Source organism: Oncorhynchus mykiss, chromosome 1, assembly GCF_057628025.1.
Source record: "Oncorhynchus mykiss isolate SJ-2025 chromosome 1, ASM5762802v1, whole genome shotgun sequence".
NCBI lineage: Eukaryota > Metazoa > Chordata > Actinopteri > Salmoniformes > Salmonidae > Oncorhynchus > Oncorhynchus mykiss.
Genome location: NC_143022.1, coordinates 52,828,996 through 52,847,682, shown reverse-complemented (window position 1 = coordinate 52,847,682; position 18,687 = coordinate 52,828,996). Strand labels below are relative to the sequence as shown.

At 44.4% G+C, this 18,687-nt stretch overlaps 1 protein-coding gene and 1 long non-coding RNA gene across 2 annotated transcripts in view; one reads left to right on the top strand and one right to left on the bottom strand.

Annotated features, from left to right (window-relative positions):
- Positions 1 to 18,687, bottom strand: part of LOC149985561 (uncharacterized) — a 338,855-nt gene that overhangs the window by 263,871 nt on the left and 56,297 nt on the right. The gene's annotated exons all lie outside the window — the stretch shown is intronic.
- On the top strand, positions 1,446 to 18,612 carry mapk8ip1a (mitogen-activated protein kinase 8 interacting protein 1a). The gene is made up of 12 exons (XM_021604286.3): positions 1,446 to 2,376; positions 2,880 to 2,991; positions 4,177 to 4,527; positions 8,660 to 8,753; positions 9,128 to 10,174; positions 10,323 to 10,398; positions 14,605 to 14,771; positions 15,159 to 15,262; positions 15,480 to 15,590; positions 16,444 to 16,514; positions 16,975 to 17,073; positions 17,248 to 18,612. Exons 1-12 carry the CDS (start codon positions 2,273 to 2,275, stop codon positions 17,318 to 17,320), a joined length of 2,409 nt encoding a protein of 802 aa, XP_021459961.3. The 5' UTR covers positions 1,446 to 2,272; the 3' UTR covers positions 17,321 to 18,612.

Below are 18,687 nucleotides of genomic sequence, written 5' to 3'. Positions count from 1 at the left end.
GATGGTAATAAATATAGTTAATTCATAGCATTGTATTTAAGCAATAAGGCCTGAGGAGGTATGGTATATGGCTAATATACCACGGCTAAGGGCTATTCTTATACACGACACAACGCGGAGTGCCTGGATACAGCCCTTAGCCGTGGTATATTGGTCATATTTCACAAACCTCTGAGGTGCCTTAATGCTACTATAAACTGTTTACCAACGTAATTAGAGAAGTAAAAATAACTGTTTTTTCATACCCATGGTCTGATATACCACAGCTGTCAGCCAATCAACATTCAGGGCTCGAACCACCCAGTTTATAATTGGTAGTAGGTAGTTACAGTACCACTTTTTCAGTACTGCGTTTTGCCACTGGAGGGCCACATGCAGTAGGTTCTTAGCACAGAATGTGCTGAAAGCTTTGTACAGTGCAGGTCTGGAACTGAACTTGGACCGCGGGTCATCTGCACTTCACTCAAACAACCCTTATTTTCTGAAAATAGTTGTGTCTCATCAATGGTTATGTATCATAAATAGACTTATCAATTAATCAACAATCCATCAACTTTAGGGACAAACTTTGGTTTATTGAAGTGGTAATCTCAGGTCAGTTATAGCAATAGAGGCTTGTTATGTAATACTGTACAGGTTGTAGTCTGGGAGGAGGATAAGAAGGATGAGGTTTAACAGTGCTTTGTTGACCAGCAGTAACCCTTATGCCATCTCCTCAGGGATCACTGCTAACGTTCTGAGTCCTCTCTCTCCCTTTCTCTTATCTATTTCTCTCTCTCTCTCTCTCTCTCTCTCTCTCTCTCTCTCTCCCTCTGTCTGTGTGTGTGTGTCTCTCCCTCCTCTCTGTGTCTGTCTCTCCATCTCACACTCTCTCGCCTCGCTCCCTGATCAACTCTGATAGAAACAAATTCCTGATTGGTTCTGACGACCCGTCTGTTGCCGTGAACAGTAAAGAATAGAAGGGTGAGGAGGGAGAAACGAGCTAAAGGCTGTCTTTAAGCTATCTGATACAGACCTGGCTGTCTTTAAGCTATCTGATACAGACCTGGCCCAGTGAAAGTGACATTCTAGCTTTCCCGTGCAGTATAATTATCCTGGTTTGTAACTTGATAAAGTGAGGACAGGATTAGGATACCAAGAATAGGATATTGTGTCTATGAATGTACACAGGCCTGGGTTGTCAAACTTTTTACTGTGATTTTGCCCTCCTTTCTTTTTGGTGTATCCAGTTATAAATGAACTGTGATGTACTCACCCACCCCTGGCGTGGTATACGTGTTAGTGGCCAGGGTTGTAGTGTGTAAAATGTGTGTGCATGTCATGTCTTAAACAGTATTTTAGTGGGACAGGGACCGCAAATCACATTAGAGGTAATAATGTAATGACCGCTTAGCCCACTTGACCTCCTCCACCATTTTAAAAAATTATACCGCCGACATACGTAAGCTGTTAATTCTCTCTGCTGCACCGGCTCACCCATCACGTCACAGTCTGTTCAGAGTGAGGAGAAGAAGGCGTGGGTCATTCCATGGCGTGAGAACCAACCTAAACCACAACACAATGGAAGCCATGATGCTCTAAGCAGGGCCAGGGACCTTCCAAATCCTCCCTCCCTCAGACCAGGGATAAAAGGGAAGAAGGTTCTAGTTCAGCACTACAGCGGCTCCATTGATCCTAGCAGACACCACTTCCCTTCCCTCAGTCTGGCCCTCCCTGTATACGGCTGCCTGGCCTGCGGAGGAGGAGGCAGGCAAACGGAGTAGAGCTGCATCGATTCAAGCCGCCCATCATACAGGAGGCAGGGACTTACAGGAGGATAACCTACCCAGCTAGGGCTGATGGGCTGGGGCTTGAGCGAGTGATTGAGTCACCCGATCGCCAGTCTCTTTACTGTCCACCTGCAGCCTGCACCTCCCCCCATCCTCCCATCCTCCTCCGGTCATTATTCTGGACCAGAGGGAGAGTACAAATACACAGAGAGGAGATAAGTGCCTGGGTGGAGCCCGTGGTGAAGAGAAGAGAGCTCTATACTGTGTGTGGGGGAAAGGACAAATAAGCTGTCTTTAGCTTCAGGGTCCCTCTCTATCAGTGGTGTGGTGGTGTTGTTGTTGTTTTTTTGTTGCTGATGCTGTTGCTGACGTGTGGGCCAGAGCGGATGGAGATTGAAAAGTCAGGACTGTGAATGATGCTCTGTTGAAAGGCGGAAGTGCTGTAATTGCCTGTTGAATCGATCAGTTCCTGGTCCATCTGCCTACCCTGCCCAGCCCAGCTGATGTTGCTCTACCTCAGTCTGGCCATGGAGTCCAACGAGGATGGGGAGAATTGGAGGGAGGAGGAGAATGGAGAGAAGTGGATGGAGGACCAGTGGGAGAAATGGTACAGTAGTATTTATATACTGTAGAGTTAAACCAGGGTCACATTCATTAGGGTAAAAAGTAACAAAATGCTTTTCAAAGGATAACTAAAACAAGTGTTTACCAGACAAGCGTTTGTTTGCCATAAAGGTCTAGACTTCCTGGCAGTGACGTACAGTAATGCTAATGTAAGAGAGCACACTTTTTCCTGTCTCTCTCGGGCCTTCATGCAAACCCCAATGCACGCCTTTTTATTAAAGGGTTTAGAGATTTTTGATGTCAGCACAGATGGTTGTCCACCTGGTTGTGCAACTGCCACCTACCACCCGGAGTATCAAGCAGTACCTCACTAAGGTGAAAGTGTGACCAAGTTGTTTGTCTGCAGAGAGCGACACCCATGTGTTTACTCTCTCATTGATGTGTGCAAAACAGTGTGCTCTGCCCTCGGCTCTCAGCGATGTTGAGTGACGGCGTGGTTTGTTTTCTGTAGTGTGGTGTGATGCGGTGTGTATGTCGTGTCCTCAGGCTGACCCATGACATCAGCCTGGAGGAGTTTGAGGACGAGGACCTTTCTCAGGTCACAGAGATCACTGATGAGGCTGGAGCCAGCCTTAACTACGACGACCTTGACTCTCAAGTAAGCTAATCTACATGTACACACACCAGACCTGGGTTCAAAAACAGTTTCAAAGTGTCAAATGTGCTCGGATCCCAATTTTGTGACTTTTCTATTGGTCCATTAAGCCAGGCAAGCTCAATCAAGCACAGATCAAGTATTTGAAATGATTTTGAATAGTATAAGAACCCAGTGCACAGCGGGGTGCCAGCCTCAACTACGACAACCGGGATGACCAAGTAAGCTCCTCTGCACCAGTTTCCCCTCAACAAACTCCTCCCTCCCTTCTCCGACAACACACTGCCTGACTTCACTCTGTTGCAGTCCTGTTTTTCATAATATGAATATTCATAACAGAAGGTTGAGATATTGAGATAAATGTCGCTCCCCATTTGTATGCTTGCTGTTATTTTGGGGCTGTCGCTGTGAGATAGTAGCCGCAGCAGAAGCGGAAGAGGCAGTAGAATCCAGAGTTAGTAGTCCAAAATCACCAATCAGATTAATGACTGCAGGCGGGGATGGTCTTGGTACACATGTGTTCCAGAGCCGAGTAGACCTAACATGCCACACGCCATTAAAGCCTGGCCATCGCATCACTGGCCTCCGCCTTCAGCCCTGCAGATATTCTACTCAACTAGCTGCTAGGGTGAACTGTCATTTTAGTATGAGTCAAATGGAGAACGTCAGACCATACATTAGCTCAGGGGAAGGTTGTATGACGTTGATGTACCGTACAGCAGGTCTGTGTGCATCTTCGTATTTTGTGGTTAAAGAAATTATTCCGTATTAACATTATCTTTAGATTTGACGTCAGTGTAAAGATAGTAAGGGTGTTACATGCTGCTGTTGTATACCTCACAGAATAGAACAGTAGCCTAGCTTTGCCTGTGTTTGTTTTCAGGGAGGTTTATCCTACTACAGTATGATTGAATTAGAATGGCATTACAGTGAGCATGAGCAGAGAACGAGCCACGGGCTCAGGCTGCTGATGTCATTGCCAGGCCGTGATTGACTGGCTCCCTCTCTGCTCTCCTCCTCCTTTTCCCCTCCCTTCCTTTTCTCCTCACTGAATCCTTTTCTCTCTCTCTCTCTCTCTCTCCACTCGCTCTCATTCTTGCTTTCTCCGCCTCCCTCCCTCTCCCCCCTCCACCTCACTGAATTATTCTCTCTCTATCTGCTGCAACACTGCTGCCTGGCTCTTCCCAGGACCATGTGACGTGGCCAGCCAGTAGCGAGGCGGGGAAGGCAGACGGGCGGGGGTTCAGGGAAGTGCAGGCGGAGATGCTCCACTTGGACCTGATCGATGCTGAGGGGGAGATCCAGGAGGAAGAGGAGCACTGGGGCCTGATCCATGGTTCCCTCGGCGACCACAGACTCAACCAGGAAGAGAGAGGGGCCGTCGTTCTAACTCCTGTCAGACAGCAACAGCCCAATGTGATAGAATTCAAATCTGCTGAACATCCAGTCGCTATGGATACGTACAGGCCCAAGAGACCCACCACACTAGCGCTGTTTCCACAGGTGCAGCCTCAGCCTCCTCAGCCTCCCAGGACTCAGGTGGGGACTGTTTATATCTACCCTCTGTGATGACACGACATCATCACATCATCTGTTTGGTTCATATAATATTGGATTGGCTATAGAACGGGATCTGTAAAGAGGCATTAAAGGGGCTGCTTCTATATCTTCCCTGGGGTGACAGGCGGATCATGTACTGTATCATAGATCATATTAGGTTTGTTTGAAATATGAGATTCGATAGGATGGGATCTGCATAAGAGCAGTATTGAAGCTGGTTGCTTACACCCAGCACTAATTTACAGTAGAGATCCTGCTTATTTTCTCCTCTGTTTTTACAGATCGTCTGTTTGGTTTAAATAATTAATGGGAGACCAGATAGAATTTAATCGGTATAGAATGGTATCTGTGTCGAGGCAGCATGCCTGACCCAGGCACCAATATAAATATGGATTCCCTTTTAATGTAATGTAAGCAATATGTCTACAGTGTGTATTTGTTAATGTCGTTAAATGGAAATATTTTCATTTCACATTTGCAGCCATTGTATACCAGAAAATCATAACGCTGGGACGGTTGTGGTTCTCAATCGAAGCATTGTAACAGTAGAGGAAATGTTCATGCGTGTGAGAATGAATGTGCTCTTTCTCTCTCGACGGAGCCCATGCTTACGACTGTGTTTGTGGCATGTGCTCCGTGTGACTGCTGTCCTGGATCTTTGCTGTCTGTAAACAGCGCACCCTTCTGTCCCTCTGTGAGTCTGTCGGCTTCCCCGCCAGCTGAATGGCATCAGACAGGGAAGGAAGGGTGTGTGTGCTCTGCTGACTAGGGATTACGATGGAAAGGACAGGTCAGAGTCCATCAGTGTCAGTCCAAGGACAGGGCCGTTTACAATGGCAATCCTATGTAGAGTGTCTAAACGAGTGAGGATCTGTTCACTCGTCTTTCATCCATTGCATCCTCATGTTGATCTTTATAAAACGTCTTTGATCTTTCCCTCAGAATAGACCTCTTACCAGAATTAGATTTTGTAGGTTAGTATTTTGTCGTAAAAAAAAAAAAGGTTTATTATTGCTTGGATGCTTTGATACAGTCCAGTGAGCTTCAGACCTGTCTTCATTGAAGACGTATGCGACGAGGAGAGGGCTGTCATTTCTCTGGAGGAGATTTGGAATGATCTTAGTAATTGCCCACAATGCTCAGCACGGCCAAATACTCTACAGTCTCTAGTAGTAGAGTGCAGACTGCAGTTTGAATGTTTGACGGTTTCATCTTTTAACCTGAGCCATTGGTAGGATTATTGTAGTGTATGTACTGTATGTATGATATATGTACCCACCCAAACAACTCCACCCAGTTTTAACTAGTTAAAATCAGGCGGAACCAGTTGAAACCAGTGATAATCGGACATAACCGGTTATAATCAGTTGTAACCAAAACATCAAGATGCTACTCAACTAAAAAAGGAAATGTTTCAGAGAATCTGTTTCACAAGGACATTCACGAATGATGAGCAGACTTCTGATTCAATTCAAAGAAGATCAGGATAAGGTGCGTGACCAGATGTCAGTTTGGATAACCTGCTACACTGACTGGTTAATCCTTACCCTGTCAAGGTCCCTTCCCATCAAATAACCTAATACCACATCCACTTTAGACTCAGACTCTGTCCGTCTGGCACTCTAGGCAGACTAAAGCAAATGCTAAAAAGTATTCGAAGGATTTTGAAAGTATGTGTTTTTGAACCCAGGTGTGGCCTGCGGAGGATAGAGGGAAGCCTGGGATGTTATTCCCCTCTAGGAGGTGTAATTCCTACTTCTGGCCCTGTCAGACCTGGTCACGTGACTAACGTCTCTGTGTATGACACCACAACACGACCTGACCTCAGAGCCCTGCTGCTGCTCGTGGTCTCACGCTGTGTTGGGAAGGATTGGGCGAACCATGTTTGATGTCTCGCTCCTACTCTGTCTGAGTGGTAGCCTGGTACAGATGACAGAGACACTTGAGCTCAAGGACTGGGGAAACAGGTAGTGAAAGCTTGATTCAGATATTCTGGTCCCAGATCTGTTTGTGCTGTAGCAAGGCCTATTTTCATAGTCCTTGAGATTACATCCCCCCTCAAGATCAAGTGACTATAGCAGGGCTCTCCAACCCTGTTTCTGTAGGTTTTAGCTCCAAACCTAGTCTAGCGCCCCTGATTCTAGTAATAGTTAGCTGGTTGATAAACTGAATCGGGTTAGTTACAACTGGGGCGGAGTGAAAACCAACAGGAAGCTAGCTCTCCAGCAACAGGGTTGTAGAGCCCTGCTCTATATTATATCACACCCACTCAGATTTCTAATGTGATCAAGGTGAACGATTACTTAGAAACTTTAGCCCCTTTTTTGAGACTTGATTGTGAACAACATCTGCCAGCCATATGTCACCACGGCTGTTGCCGTCACTACGTGTCCCACCTTGTTACATCACGCTGTTGTGATGGATGGGTTGAGCCGTGTGTGTGTGTGTGTGTGTGTGTGTGTGTGTGTGTGTGTGTGTGTGTGTGTGTGTGTGTGTGTGTGTGTGTGTGTGCGCGTGTGTGTGTGCGTGTGCGTGTGTGTGTGTGTGTGTGTGTGTGTGTATGCGTGAGTATGTATGTAAGCTGCATTGGCCACACGCGTACGTAGGTGCGTGACCAATGCAGCTTATGGCGCACACGGCAGTTCAATTATCATTACAGTCATCACGGTTGTTTATTTGGGCTGAACACTTTTCTGACAATTAGGCTATTAGACGTGATGATACTACTCTAAACTATGCCGGTGCCATTTTGCCTGAGGCCTGAAGAGACCTGAATCTCTCAGAGCAACATGACTGATTATGGTGGTGTCGTGAATCGGATTACACAGTGGATGGTTATTAGTTGCCGGGGTTGGTTACTGTGGACAGGAGGCCAAGGGGGAGGGTGAAGTGTACCAAAGTTTGTGAAGCTACATGAGGAGTAACCTTACCTGAGACCCGAAGACTTCAACCAAAGGGATAACAGCTACCAAAATGATAACACAGTCTTGATAAACAGTCAGTCCCATGAATTCCAAAATGTCTTATTTTCATTTCATAAATAGAACTTGGAGCGTTTCAACATCAAACCATTATATCAACACAAACCCGACACACCAAAGAAACACACACACACACACACCTACACACAGTTTCGCTCTCCTCCAGTTCCTGGCCATGGTAACCATGGTAACAGAGCCAGTTACAGTGCCCAGCAGCAGCTGCATCACGACTGTGAGTCAGCATCATCACTGTGAATGGTCTCTATGACAGTGTGCTGCTGTGTAGTCTAACAGTCTTGACTTCCTCTTTATTGGCTAGCTCCTGATTCCTCTTCCTGGCAGCCGGATCAAATTGTGATGGTATGTGAGATGATGTCATCGGGGCTTGGTGAAGCCAGCGCCATATATTTAGATGGCTGTGATCTTGCGTTACCGTAGTCCAAAGCCTCGTTCATCACTTGGCTGCAGGAAGCCTGGAACAGAGGCTAGGACTGGGTAGATGTGATTGACAGCTGAGACAAGTCATTGATCATAGAGCTGCTTGGCTAGAAAAGGGCTGTGGACTGACTGGGCTGGACTGTGTGGTAATAATAGAGAATAGAGAACAGCCGTCTTCTTAGGCAGAACAACCACTCATGCGTTTTAACAGCCACTCTTTTGTGTGTGTGTGTGTGTGTGTGTGTGTGTGTGTGTGTGTGTGTGTGTGTGTGTGTGTGTGTGTGTGTGTGTGTGTGGACGTGTCTAACTATTCTTGTGGGGACCAGAAGTCTAATACTATTTCTATGGGGTTTAGGGTTAAGGTTATAATTAGGGTTAGAATTATGTTTAGGGTTAGGAGCTAGGGTTCATTTGTGGGTTAGGTTTTTAGGTTAGGGTTAAGGTTGGGGTTAGGGTAAGGGTGAAAGTACAGGTTAGGTTCAGGGTTAGGGGTTTGGGAAAATAGGATTTTGAATGTGACTGAATTGTGTGTCCCTACAAGGTTAGCTGTACAGACTGTGTGTGTGTACGCACACTCTTAAAGGGTGATGTAAAGTTGATCAAATAAAAGTTACATCTAACTATCTTTCTCTCCTCTCTCGCTCTTCCTATGTCTCGATCTTTACCTCTCTCTGTCTGTAATATCGTTGTAGGACAAGGATACAATTAACAACAACTCATTTGGAAAGAAGGACACATGGAAGGAGAATCTGTCAAACTCAAACTCCTCCTCCCCCCACATAACAGGTGAGAATGGGATATTCACTGGTTTAAACCATATACTGTACATGTATACAGTACTTTCTTGTGAGAGTAATACCAAATTCCTTCATAAGGTGACCCTGACATGAACACTCACAGTCACAATCCTTCAAATGTTCAAGAAATAGAAAATATTAAAAGCCCAACATCTTCGGCGTTCTCATACTTCAGTATGATACATACAATAAGAACATGTTGGCCAGGAAACCCCAAAAATGGCTCTCATCCTGTAACTCTTTCCCATGCAGCATGGATACTGTTACTGTAGCTACATCCCTTATAATCCTTCAGCAGTTTGAGGCCTAGTTAATCATCTTTTGTTTTTGCTTGTGCTGTTGTTTTGTTTGTGTGTGTTAAAGGCGATCTGACACCCACTAATGAGCAGGTCAACGATGAGTCTAAAGTCCAGCAGCACAACGATGGCTCTGTGGCCAAGCAACCCCAACACAGAGGTAGAGTACCAGAGAAGGCAGTCAAGGCATACAGCAAGGACTACTCCACGTTCATCTCACATGGACCGACAGAATCACGGGGCAGGCGGCGTGACGCAAAGCAGCGGGATAAGAAGTCCTCCACTGCTCCACACAACCGGACGACAGCAGCAAAGCCGAAAGCAGACAGCATGAGAGACAAAGCTGTAGATGGGGATAGGGATGGGAGCAAGGGGCGAGGAGGACAGGGGCATGGGCGGGGGTGCTGCAGTAAGGAGGAGCGCCAGCCAGAAGCCACAGAGGAGATCTACCTGACACCGGTACACCAGAAGAACACAGACACTGACCGTCCAGACTCTGACCGTCCCTTCCTGTCTCAGAGCAGCGAGGGCAATCGCATGTCAATCAGCTCTGACGCGGAGGGACCCCCAGCGTACACAAACACTGCCCTCCCCAACCGAACAAACCCGTCCATCAGCGAGGAGGACGAGGTCTACCTGCACCCCCCTGCACCTCCTCCACGTTCCTTCTCCATCTCCTCATGCTTTAGGCCATCTGACAGTGAGGGAGGGGAGCGGGAAAGGGGGTTGTGGGACAGGGGCTCTAAGTCTAGCTCTAAGGGTGAGTCGGGGGGGTCGGGGGCCCTGCGGACTGCACACGCTCAGAGCTCCGAGGCCGACGGCCTCTCCTATGACTCTGTTAAGTACACCCTAGTGGTGGACGAGCACGCTAAGTTAGAACTGGTGAGCTTGAAGCAGTGCTACCAGAGCTACAGTGATGAAAGCGACACAGAGACGGTATATGAGTCAGCCAACGAGGAAGAGGACTATGAGGTGGATCACAGCGAGCTGAAGAGAGAAAGGAAGTCATCACGTCTGTCGAGGGCTTCTTCGTCCTCTGAGGCAGGAGTTGGCGGGGGACCTCGAACACGCAAGTTCCGCAATGTGTTTGTGAACAGACATTTACACTCTTCTGGTGAGTTTTGTGTGGCTGAATTCAGACACTTCATTTAGACACTAAATTCAGCAAAGTTACTCCTGTATGGTACTCTTGTTTTGGCACTTTGTTATTCCATTTTTATCACAATGACCTAAAAGCTCCTCTCCTGCCTTGTGTCCTCCAGGTGCGGAGTCCTTTGGCCTGTTCTCCTGTGTGTTGAATGGAGTAGAGCAAGAGCAGAGCCACAGAGCTGTGTTTAGGTGAGACGTTGTACGGTTTTACTCTTTATAAAAACTTGGTTTATATAGAAACTCATGAATAAGCCATTATAAATTAGTTATCCGTAAGTGATAATCAACGACGAGCGTTCTATGGAAAAAGTTACATTATTTGCCAGAGAGTGAATAGAGCCACGGCAGCTAGCCTAGTGGTTAAGATCGTTGGTCCAGTAACTGAAACTTCACTGATTTGAATCCCCAAGCTGACTACGTGAAAAATCTATCGATGTGCCCTTGAGCAAGGCACATAACCCTAATTGCTCCTGCAAGTCGTTTAGGATAAGATCGTCTGGTAAATGACATGTATATATATTTATACCACAGCGTTGATGAATACTGGTTCTGATTGGTTAGAAGAGCATTCTAGAATGGACAATAAAAGCATATTTACCATATAACAGAACAGTTGGAAAAGATATCGGGACACCTTGCAATCACGACACAATAAGCACCTACACATGCAAACCGTACAAAGTTACAGAAATTTAAACCAACAACCGAACAAACCGAAATTGGATACAATGTAAACGCAGGTCCAACGAGGAAAAAACGTAGCTAACTAGCTAGCATTGATTTGTTTTGCAGGGAGCATCTGATCACCTATCGTGGTGAGTGATGAACACAAATCCTACTGTTGCAGTCTTGAGGCATGTGGAGCTACAGTTGAAATTGGAACTTTTTCAAAATTGCGGACATTTAATCCTAGTAAAAACTAGGATTAGGATCACCACTTTATTTTAAGAATGTGAAATATCAGAATAATAGTAGAGAGAATAATTTATTTCAGCTTTTATTTCTTTCATCACATTCCCAGTGGGTCAGAAGTTTACATACGCTATATTAGTATTTGGTAGCATTGCCTTTAAATTGTTAAACTTGGGTCAAATGTTTCGGGTAGCCCTTCCACAAGCTTCCCACAGTAAGTTGGGTGAACTTTGGCCCATTCCTCCTGACAGAGCTGGTGTAACTGAGTCAGGTTTGTAGGCCTCCTTGCTCGCACACGCTTTTTCAGTTCTGACCACAAATTTTCTATTGGATTGAGGTCAGGGCGTTGTGATGGCCACTCCAATACCTTGACTTTGTTGTCCTTAAGCCATTTTGCCACAACTTTGGAAGTATGCTTGGGGTCGTTGTTCATTTGGAACACCCATTTGTGACCAAGCTTTAACTTCTTGACTGATGTCTTGAGATGTTGCTTCAATATATCCACATAATTTCCCTTCTCATGATGCCATCTATTTTGTGAAGTGCACCAGTCCCTCCTGCAGCAAAGCACCCCCACAACATGATGCTGCGTTCCCCGTGCTTCATGGTTGGGATAGTGTTTTTCGGCTTGCAAGCCTCCCCTTTTTCATCCAAACATAACGTTGGTCATTATGGCCAAACAGTTCTATTGTTGTTTCATCAGACTAGAGAACATTTCTCCAAAAAGTATGATCTTTGTCCCCATGGGCAGTTGCAAGCCGTAGTCTGGCTTTTTTATGGCGGTTTTGGAGCAGTTGCTTCTTCCTTGCTGAGCGGCCTTTCAGGTTATGTCGATATAGAATTCGTTTTACTGTGGATATAGATACTTCTGTACCAGTTTCCTCCAGCATCTTCACAAGGTCCTTTGCTGTTGTTCTGGTATTGATTTGCACTTTTCGCACCAAAGTACGATCATCTCTAGGAGACAAAACACATCTCCTTCCTGAGCAGTATGATGACTGCTTGGTCCCATGGTGTTTATACTTGCATACAATTGTTTGTACAGAGGAACGTGGTGTCTTCAGGCATTTGGAAATTGCTCCCAAGATGAACCAGACTTATGGAGGTCTACAATTTTTTTTCTGAGGTCTTTCTTTTTATTTTCCCATGATGTCAAGCAAAGAGTTACTGAGTTTGAAGGTAGGCCTTGAAATACATCCACAGGTACACCTCCAATTGACTCAAATTATATCAATTAGCCTATCAGAATTTTCCAAGCTGTTTAAAGGCACAGTCAACTTAGTGTGTGTACACTTTTGGACCACTGGAATTGTGATACAGTGAATTATAAGTGAAATAATCTGTCTGTAAACAATTGTTGGAAAAATGACTTGTGTTATGCACAAAGTAGATGCCCTAACCAACTTGCCAAAACTATAGTTTGCTAACAAGAAATTTGTGGAGTGTTTGATAAACGAGTTTTAATGATTCCAACCTAAGTGTATGTTAACTTCCCGACTTCAACTGTATGCTGTCAAATACTCCCACAGTTCTAGACTAGTTTGACCATTTGTTTTCAGCAACTGATATTTTTTGATTTGGTTGTCATATTGGCAGGTTTGTACCAAAAAACTATTTAGCTAGCTTCTAGCCTAGTGTTTGATATGTATTGAGATCTCCTTGTAACAACCAGTGACAAATGTCCTGAGAAGAAGGCAAACTTTCCTAGCTATGCCAGGCAAAATATAGCGTTTTTAGCTCATTGTCATGAATGTATCCAAATTAATGTCAATAGAAAACAGCTACTTTGCTGGCTGCAGAGGTCGTGACTGTGTTAGCTGTAGCTAGCTAGCAAGCAAGGGATAAGAATGTTGCCAGAGGCCTCCCGAGTGGTGTAGTGGTCTAAGGCACTGCATCGCAGTGCTAGCTGTACCACTAGAGATTCTGGGTTCAAGTCCAGCTGGCCACGACCGGGAGACCCATGGGGTCAATTGCACAATTGTTTCTGGTTTAGGGGAGGGTTTGGCCGGCAGGGATAACCTTGTCCCATCGTGCTCTAGCGACTCCTGTGGTTTGCTGGGCGCATGCATGCTGACATGGTCGCCAGTTGTACGGTGTTTCCTCCGACACATTGGTGCAGCTGGCTTCCGGGTTGGGTAAACAGTGCAGCTTGGCAGGGTCGTGTTTCGGAGGACGCATGGCTCTCGACCTTTGCCCCTCCCGAGTCCATACGGAAGTTGCAGCAATAGGACAAGACTGCCAACTACCAATTAGATATCCCAAAGTTTGGGAGTAACAAGTAAAAATATTTTTCCGTTGATATCTTCATTTATATAAGCAAACTAGTACTTTCTAATTTTTTGGTTGCTAGAGACGCCATCCGATTAGTTCGTTATTTATGGATGTGACCCAGTCATTCATTCTTTATGTTCTGTTGCCATCATGCTGCTGGTAGCGTTCTTATCCCTCGCTAGCTAGCCAGCTAGCTACGGCTAACACAGTCATGACCTCTGCAGCCAGATTAACAGCAAAGTAGCTGTTTTCTATTGACATTCATTTGGATACATCCATAACAATGAGCTGATAATGCCCAATTTTGCCTGGCATCGCTAGGAAAGTTTGCCTTCTCGTCAGGACACTCGACGCTGTTCATTACAAGGAGATCGGATTGCATCAAACACTAAGCTAGAAGCTAGCTAAATAGTTTGTTGCTAGCAAACCTGCCAATATGACAACAAAATTCAAAAAATATCAGTTGCTGAAAACAGCTGGTCAAATTTGAAACGTGGGAGGATTTGACAGCACTTGCGTGCAACAGTAGCCGGGACCAGAGAAATTCATGTTTATCACTCACCATGTTAGGTCATGAGATGTACCCAAAAAATGTGTCTCTGCAAAAATAAATCAATGCTAGCTAGCTACGTTTTTTCCTTGTTGGACCCGCGTTTACAATGTATCCAACTTCAGTTTGAGTGGTTGTTTGTAGCAAGTACGGTCTGCATGTATCTGCGCTTATTGTGCCATGATTGCAAGGTGTCCCAACATCTTTTCCAACTGTCCCGATATATTTTCCAACTGTCCCATCTGGTTTAAATGTCCACTCTAGAATGCCCTTCCAGCCAATCATAAACGACTATTCAACAATGCTATGATATAAAATTATTAGAATTACTTTGTCTTGGGCCTAACAATACCGTGCCAATATATCCCCTCCAAACACCGGCTCAAGCCCTAGAATGGACTTCTAGCCAATCAGAGACGAGTACTCAACAACGCTGTGATATAAATATTTATAAATGCTTGAAGCAATCTTACACAGGGTCCTCCTTCAAGTACCAACAAACACATTAGAGATTCATTACATGGACTAATATCAAACATAACATCATAGTGGTCAGTGTGATTAACACCTCATTAAGCAAGATAATGCAAAACACACTTTGTAAATAAATTTGATTGATTTATTGATTGAATGATTAACCATGCTGTCTGTGTGATTAACAGGTTTGTCCCTCGCCATAGCGATGAGCTGGAGCTAGAAGTGGACGACCCTCTGCTGATGGTGGTTCAGGCTGATGATCTCTGGTGTAAGGCCTACAACATGAGAACTGGGGCCTGCGGCATCTTCCCTGCCTACTACGCTGCCAAGGTCACCCAGGAACCCATCAAAGGTATCAAATATGGTTTACACTGTTTATGATGGTTTATTTAATCCATTAGACAGGCTTTGAACACAGCAAGGGTACTGTCATCAATACACTTTGGGCATCAGTGTTTGGTTATAGGATCAATATAGACGTTCTATGAAATGCATTCAATTCATTAGCCTGAGTGCAAGTCTGTGCCCTCTTGCCAACTCCTTGTCCCTTATTGTCATGCCAAACATGTTTGCCTGTAGGAGTTGGCATTTTGGCAAGAGAGTTCAAACAGTATAGGATGGATAGGCTCTTTAAATAGCCTGATTTGGCTTTGAATGAACCTCTACTGAATAACATGCTGACAAATAGAACTCTAAGTGTGTCTTCGCCCTTGCCTTTGTCTTACCCTATCTCCGTTAGATAACAAAGATGACTGGGTAGACAGGTTCCGAGTGAAGTTCCTGGGTTCCGTTAACGTACCCTACCACAAAGGCAACGATGTGCTTTGCGCTGCTATGCAAAAGGTACAGTATCCGCCCCCCAGGTGGTGTGTTGGGGTTGGTAAGCTAAACCATAATTTCACAATCCTCAATTGGAAGAACAACACAGACGGAAGGGGATTAGGCAGCCTATTGTACTTACAGCAAAGTCTGAGAACGGACTGGCTTCTTTAAAACCTGAGTGGATATGCTGACGTGCACGTGTAAAACAATCAAGCTGTGCTATTGTTTTCGTCAACAGGTTGCTAACAACCGCCGGATGACCATGCAGCCTCCCTCTGCATGTATTCTGGAAATCAACCTGAAGGGGGTGAAAATCATTGTGCAAGATGAATGTAGGACCTCGGAAAGAGTATGTCCTCTCTTATACACTCAAATGCCCTTTTTATTGATATCCGTGTTCACAATGCCTCACTCTTACTAGTTTAGGCATCCGTGTTCAAGGCCTATGTAGATACACATTTCTCATTTCGATTAGCTAGACACACGTTGTGATAAGGAATGTTCCAGTCAGACCAAAGTTAATCCTGTAAGTCACTATACATTAGTCATAGTCCCTCATGCGTTTGTCGTACATTGGAAAATACAAGTCTGGAGTATTTCTGTAGGCATGGAAAATACAGTATAACTAGACCTTTTCAAAGCAGGGTTCAAACAAGGTTCAAAACGAGGTTAAGTATGACTAGATCTTTTCAAAACAGTCTTGGGTGGAAAGCAGCAGTCATTTAGCAGGGTGGACATTTCCCTGGTGGGATACTGTGGTCCTGTGGTTGGTGACATAACCCCTCTTGCATAATGACCACTTAGTCTTAAGACTTTTTAATCCTCCTCACTCGTGGTTCCACCCGTGTGTCCCATTGGACTGGCTTACTGTATGAGTACACTCTCAGACACAGACGATAGGGTCTGAGCCTAACATTATGTTCTGTTCTTACCGAGGTGTGGTGTATGGTGTGGTGTGGCCTGAGAGTCTGTCTGTTTCTGCTCTCTTGACAACTCTTTATTGAATTGCCATGGCAAGCATGAGCGGAAACAGACTGGGACCCAGGCTACGCTAGTATGATGCATTCACTCAGGCCCAACAACTACTGTACCCATAGAAATAGAATTAGCCCATTCTATAAGTACTCTCTAATTCTATGACATCACATGCTAGCGCAGGAACTCACCGTGACTATCTCTCATCTCTATGTATATTTTCACAGGGGGATAAGTGCTTTCACTTTTTTCAGCTTAAGAACATCTCCTTTTGCGGCTGTCACCCAAAACATAACAAGTGAGTAAATTACACGTACGTAACTAAGGAAGTCATTCAACTCCAGGCTACAGGCCTATAAATACCACATCAGATTGATGGCCATCTCACCCACTTGGCAAAAACTGGTTCAAAGCAACTTTCCATGTCATTTCAACCCCCCGAAATGATGTGATGACGTTGAATCAACGTGGGAAACTGATTGGATTTGCACAGTCATCAACGAAAGGGAATTTCTTCTTTTTCACTTTGAACTTTGAACCTAAATCCAATGACATGGTTCCATTTTTTTGTTGATTCCATGTTGAATCCATGTTCGTTGACAACTCAACCAAATGTAAATCAAAACTGACGTCTGTGCCCAGTGGGCAACTTATTTTAACAAAAATTAAAAGAGCTGTTTCTCAAGGGCAGAAAGACTAGCAAGTAGCAGCTACTGTATCTGGAGCAGGTTGTACCACGTCTCTCCCATTGATTCCAGGTATTTTGGATTCATCACCAAACATCCTGACCACCAGAGGTTTGCTTGCCATGTGTTTATGTCAGACGACTCCATGATGCCTCTGGCTCAGTCTGTTGGGTAAGCTCTCTAGCGTTTCTCTCTCCTCCTTTCTCTCTACCACTCATCTTTTCTTGCTATCCAAATACGCTCATGAATATGAACATCATACTGTTTATAATAATACATCTTTCTAGTCACAAACTGCTACTCACTATTTGTACCTAACCCCTCTTTTGTTGTTCATACCTATAGGAAAGCCTTCCAATTGTACTACAAGGAAACGGTGGGCTACTCATGCCCAACGGAGGACATCTTCATTGAGTAGCTTTCTTCTCGCTATAGTACATTTCTCCAATGTTGTGTCATGATGAAACAACTTGCATTGGTGGATTACTGCATTGAATGGTAACTAACTTATAGTAATATTGATCTGTCACACAGGTCTACTTGGTGCGGTCTTCCTATTCACTGTCGTGTTTCCACAGCACAAACAGAAATACCCAAACTAAAGCATTACCAATCCTATCCAAAAGAGCATACATGTATCTTCCTTAAAAAAAAAAAAAATGTAATTGGCCTAAAGTACAGTACTTTTAAATGTAAAGTGTGCAGCCAAATTTAAGGACCGGCACTACAGTACAGAAAATCCCAAAAGTAGTTACAGATTTCAAATCTAATTCAATATCACACTCAAAATCAAGATAGAATGTTTCTATGTGTGTGGTTTTACGAGCAACTCCAAATTATATGAGATCACTATATCAAGTCACCTGGAAACCTTGTCTTTGCACAGAGGAAGACAGAGAGGCAGTGATTTCAATCTGTCCGTACGTGTCCCTGGACTGTTTTTAAAATCACACTGTGTTTGATTTCAGAATCAGTTAGTATGTATGTTGGATGGGAAAGTGTATTAATGGATTAATGGTCCCCATCACATCATAACAGGCTTTAAATGAAGTCCCGTTCATCATTCTCACCAATGAACTCTGACTAGGGCCTGTCATCTATCTTCCAATACCAAAAAGGTGAATTCACTTTTATTTGTCTCTTAATGTGACTCCGTACAGCCAATGGCAATGTCCGCTTTAGGCTTGTGGATTTGACAACTCTTAACGCAGTTCCACCTCTGACACCTCCAAAACAACTGCTATGCGGATGTCGGCCAAAGCGGATATGATTTAATAGAGCCCATACTCCTACTGTAACTTGGAAACAATATTTTTGGCCCAAATTGTAAGGTGGGTTTCCTGTATAAGGAAAATACTTTAATAAATATGATCTTGGAATCACTGTGGTCTTTCCACTTTAAAAGTCACCCAGAAGGCATGTGTTCTAAAATCATGTGTTCAAACCACAAGTAGTGCCTATTTTCTAATTATTGTGGTTACTGTATACATGATGTGTTTCCTTTTTATTTGAGAAGGTTATCCTGGCACTATGGGACAGATGTAATACCTGTACAATATAAACATGCTGTTTGTAAATGAAATGTCCTACAGTTAGTTTGATCAAACCGGGTGTGTATTGCATGATATCAATGTCAAACAAAACATTGTAGAGAAAAAAAAACACAGGATGTCAATTCTTGTCATTAAATGTGAAGGTGTTTACATCCTCTCTGAACTGTATGATTTATATTTTCCTTGACGATTCCATCTCTAAACAACCCTCTAAGAGGTAGCCTGAGGTGTA

Coding starts and splice junctions, on each gene's coding strand:
- mapk8ip1a (XM_021604286.3), top strand. CDS start 2,273: ATGTTGCTCTACCTCAGTCTGGCCATGGAGTCCAACGAGGATGGGGAG. Junction 2,377..2,879: donor GAGGACCAGTGGGAGAAATG/GTACAGTAGTAT, acceptor TCGTGTCCTCAG/GCTGACCCATGACATCAGCC. Junction 16,515..16,974: donor TGTCACCCAAAACATAACAA/GTGAGTAAATTA, acceptor CATTGATTCCAG/GTATTTTGGATTCATCACCA.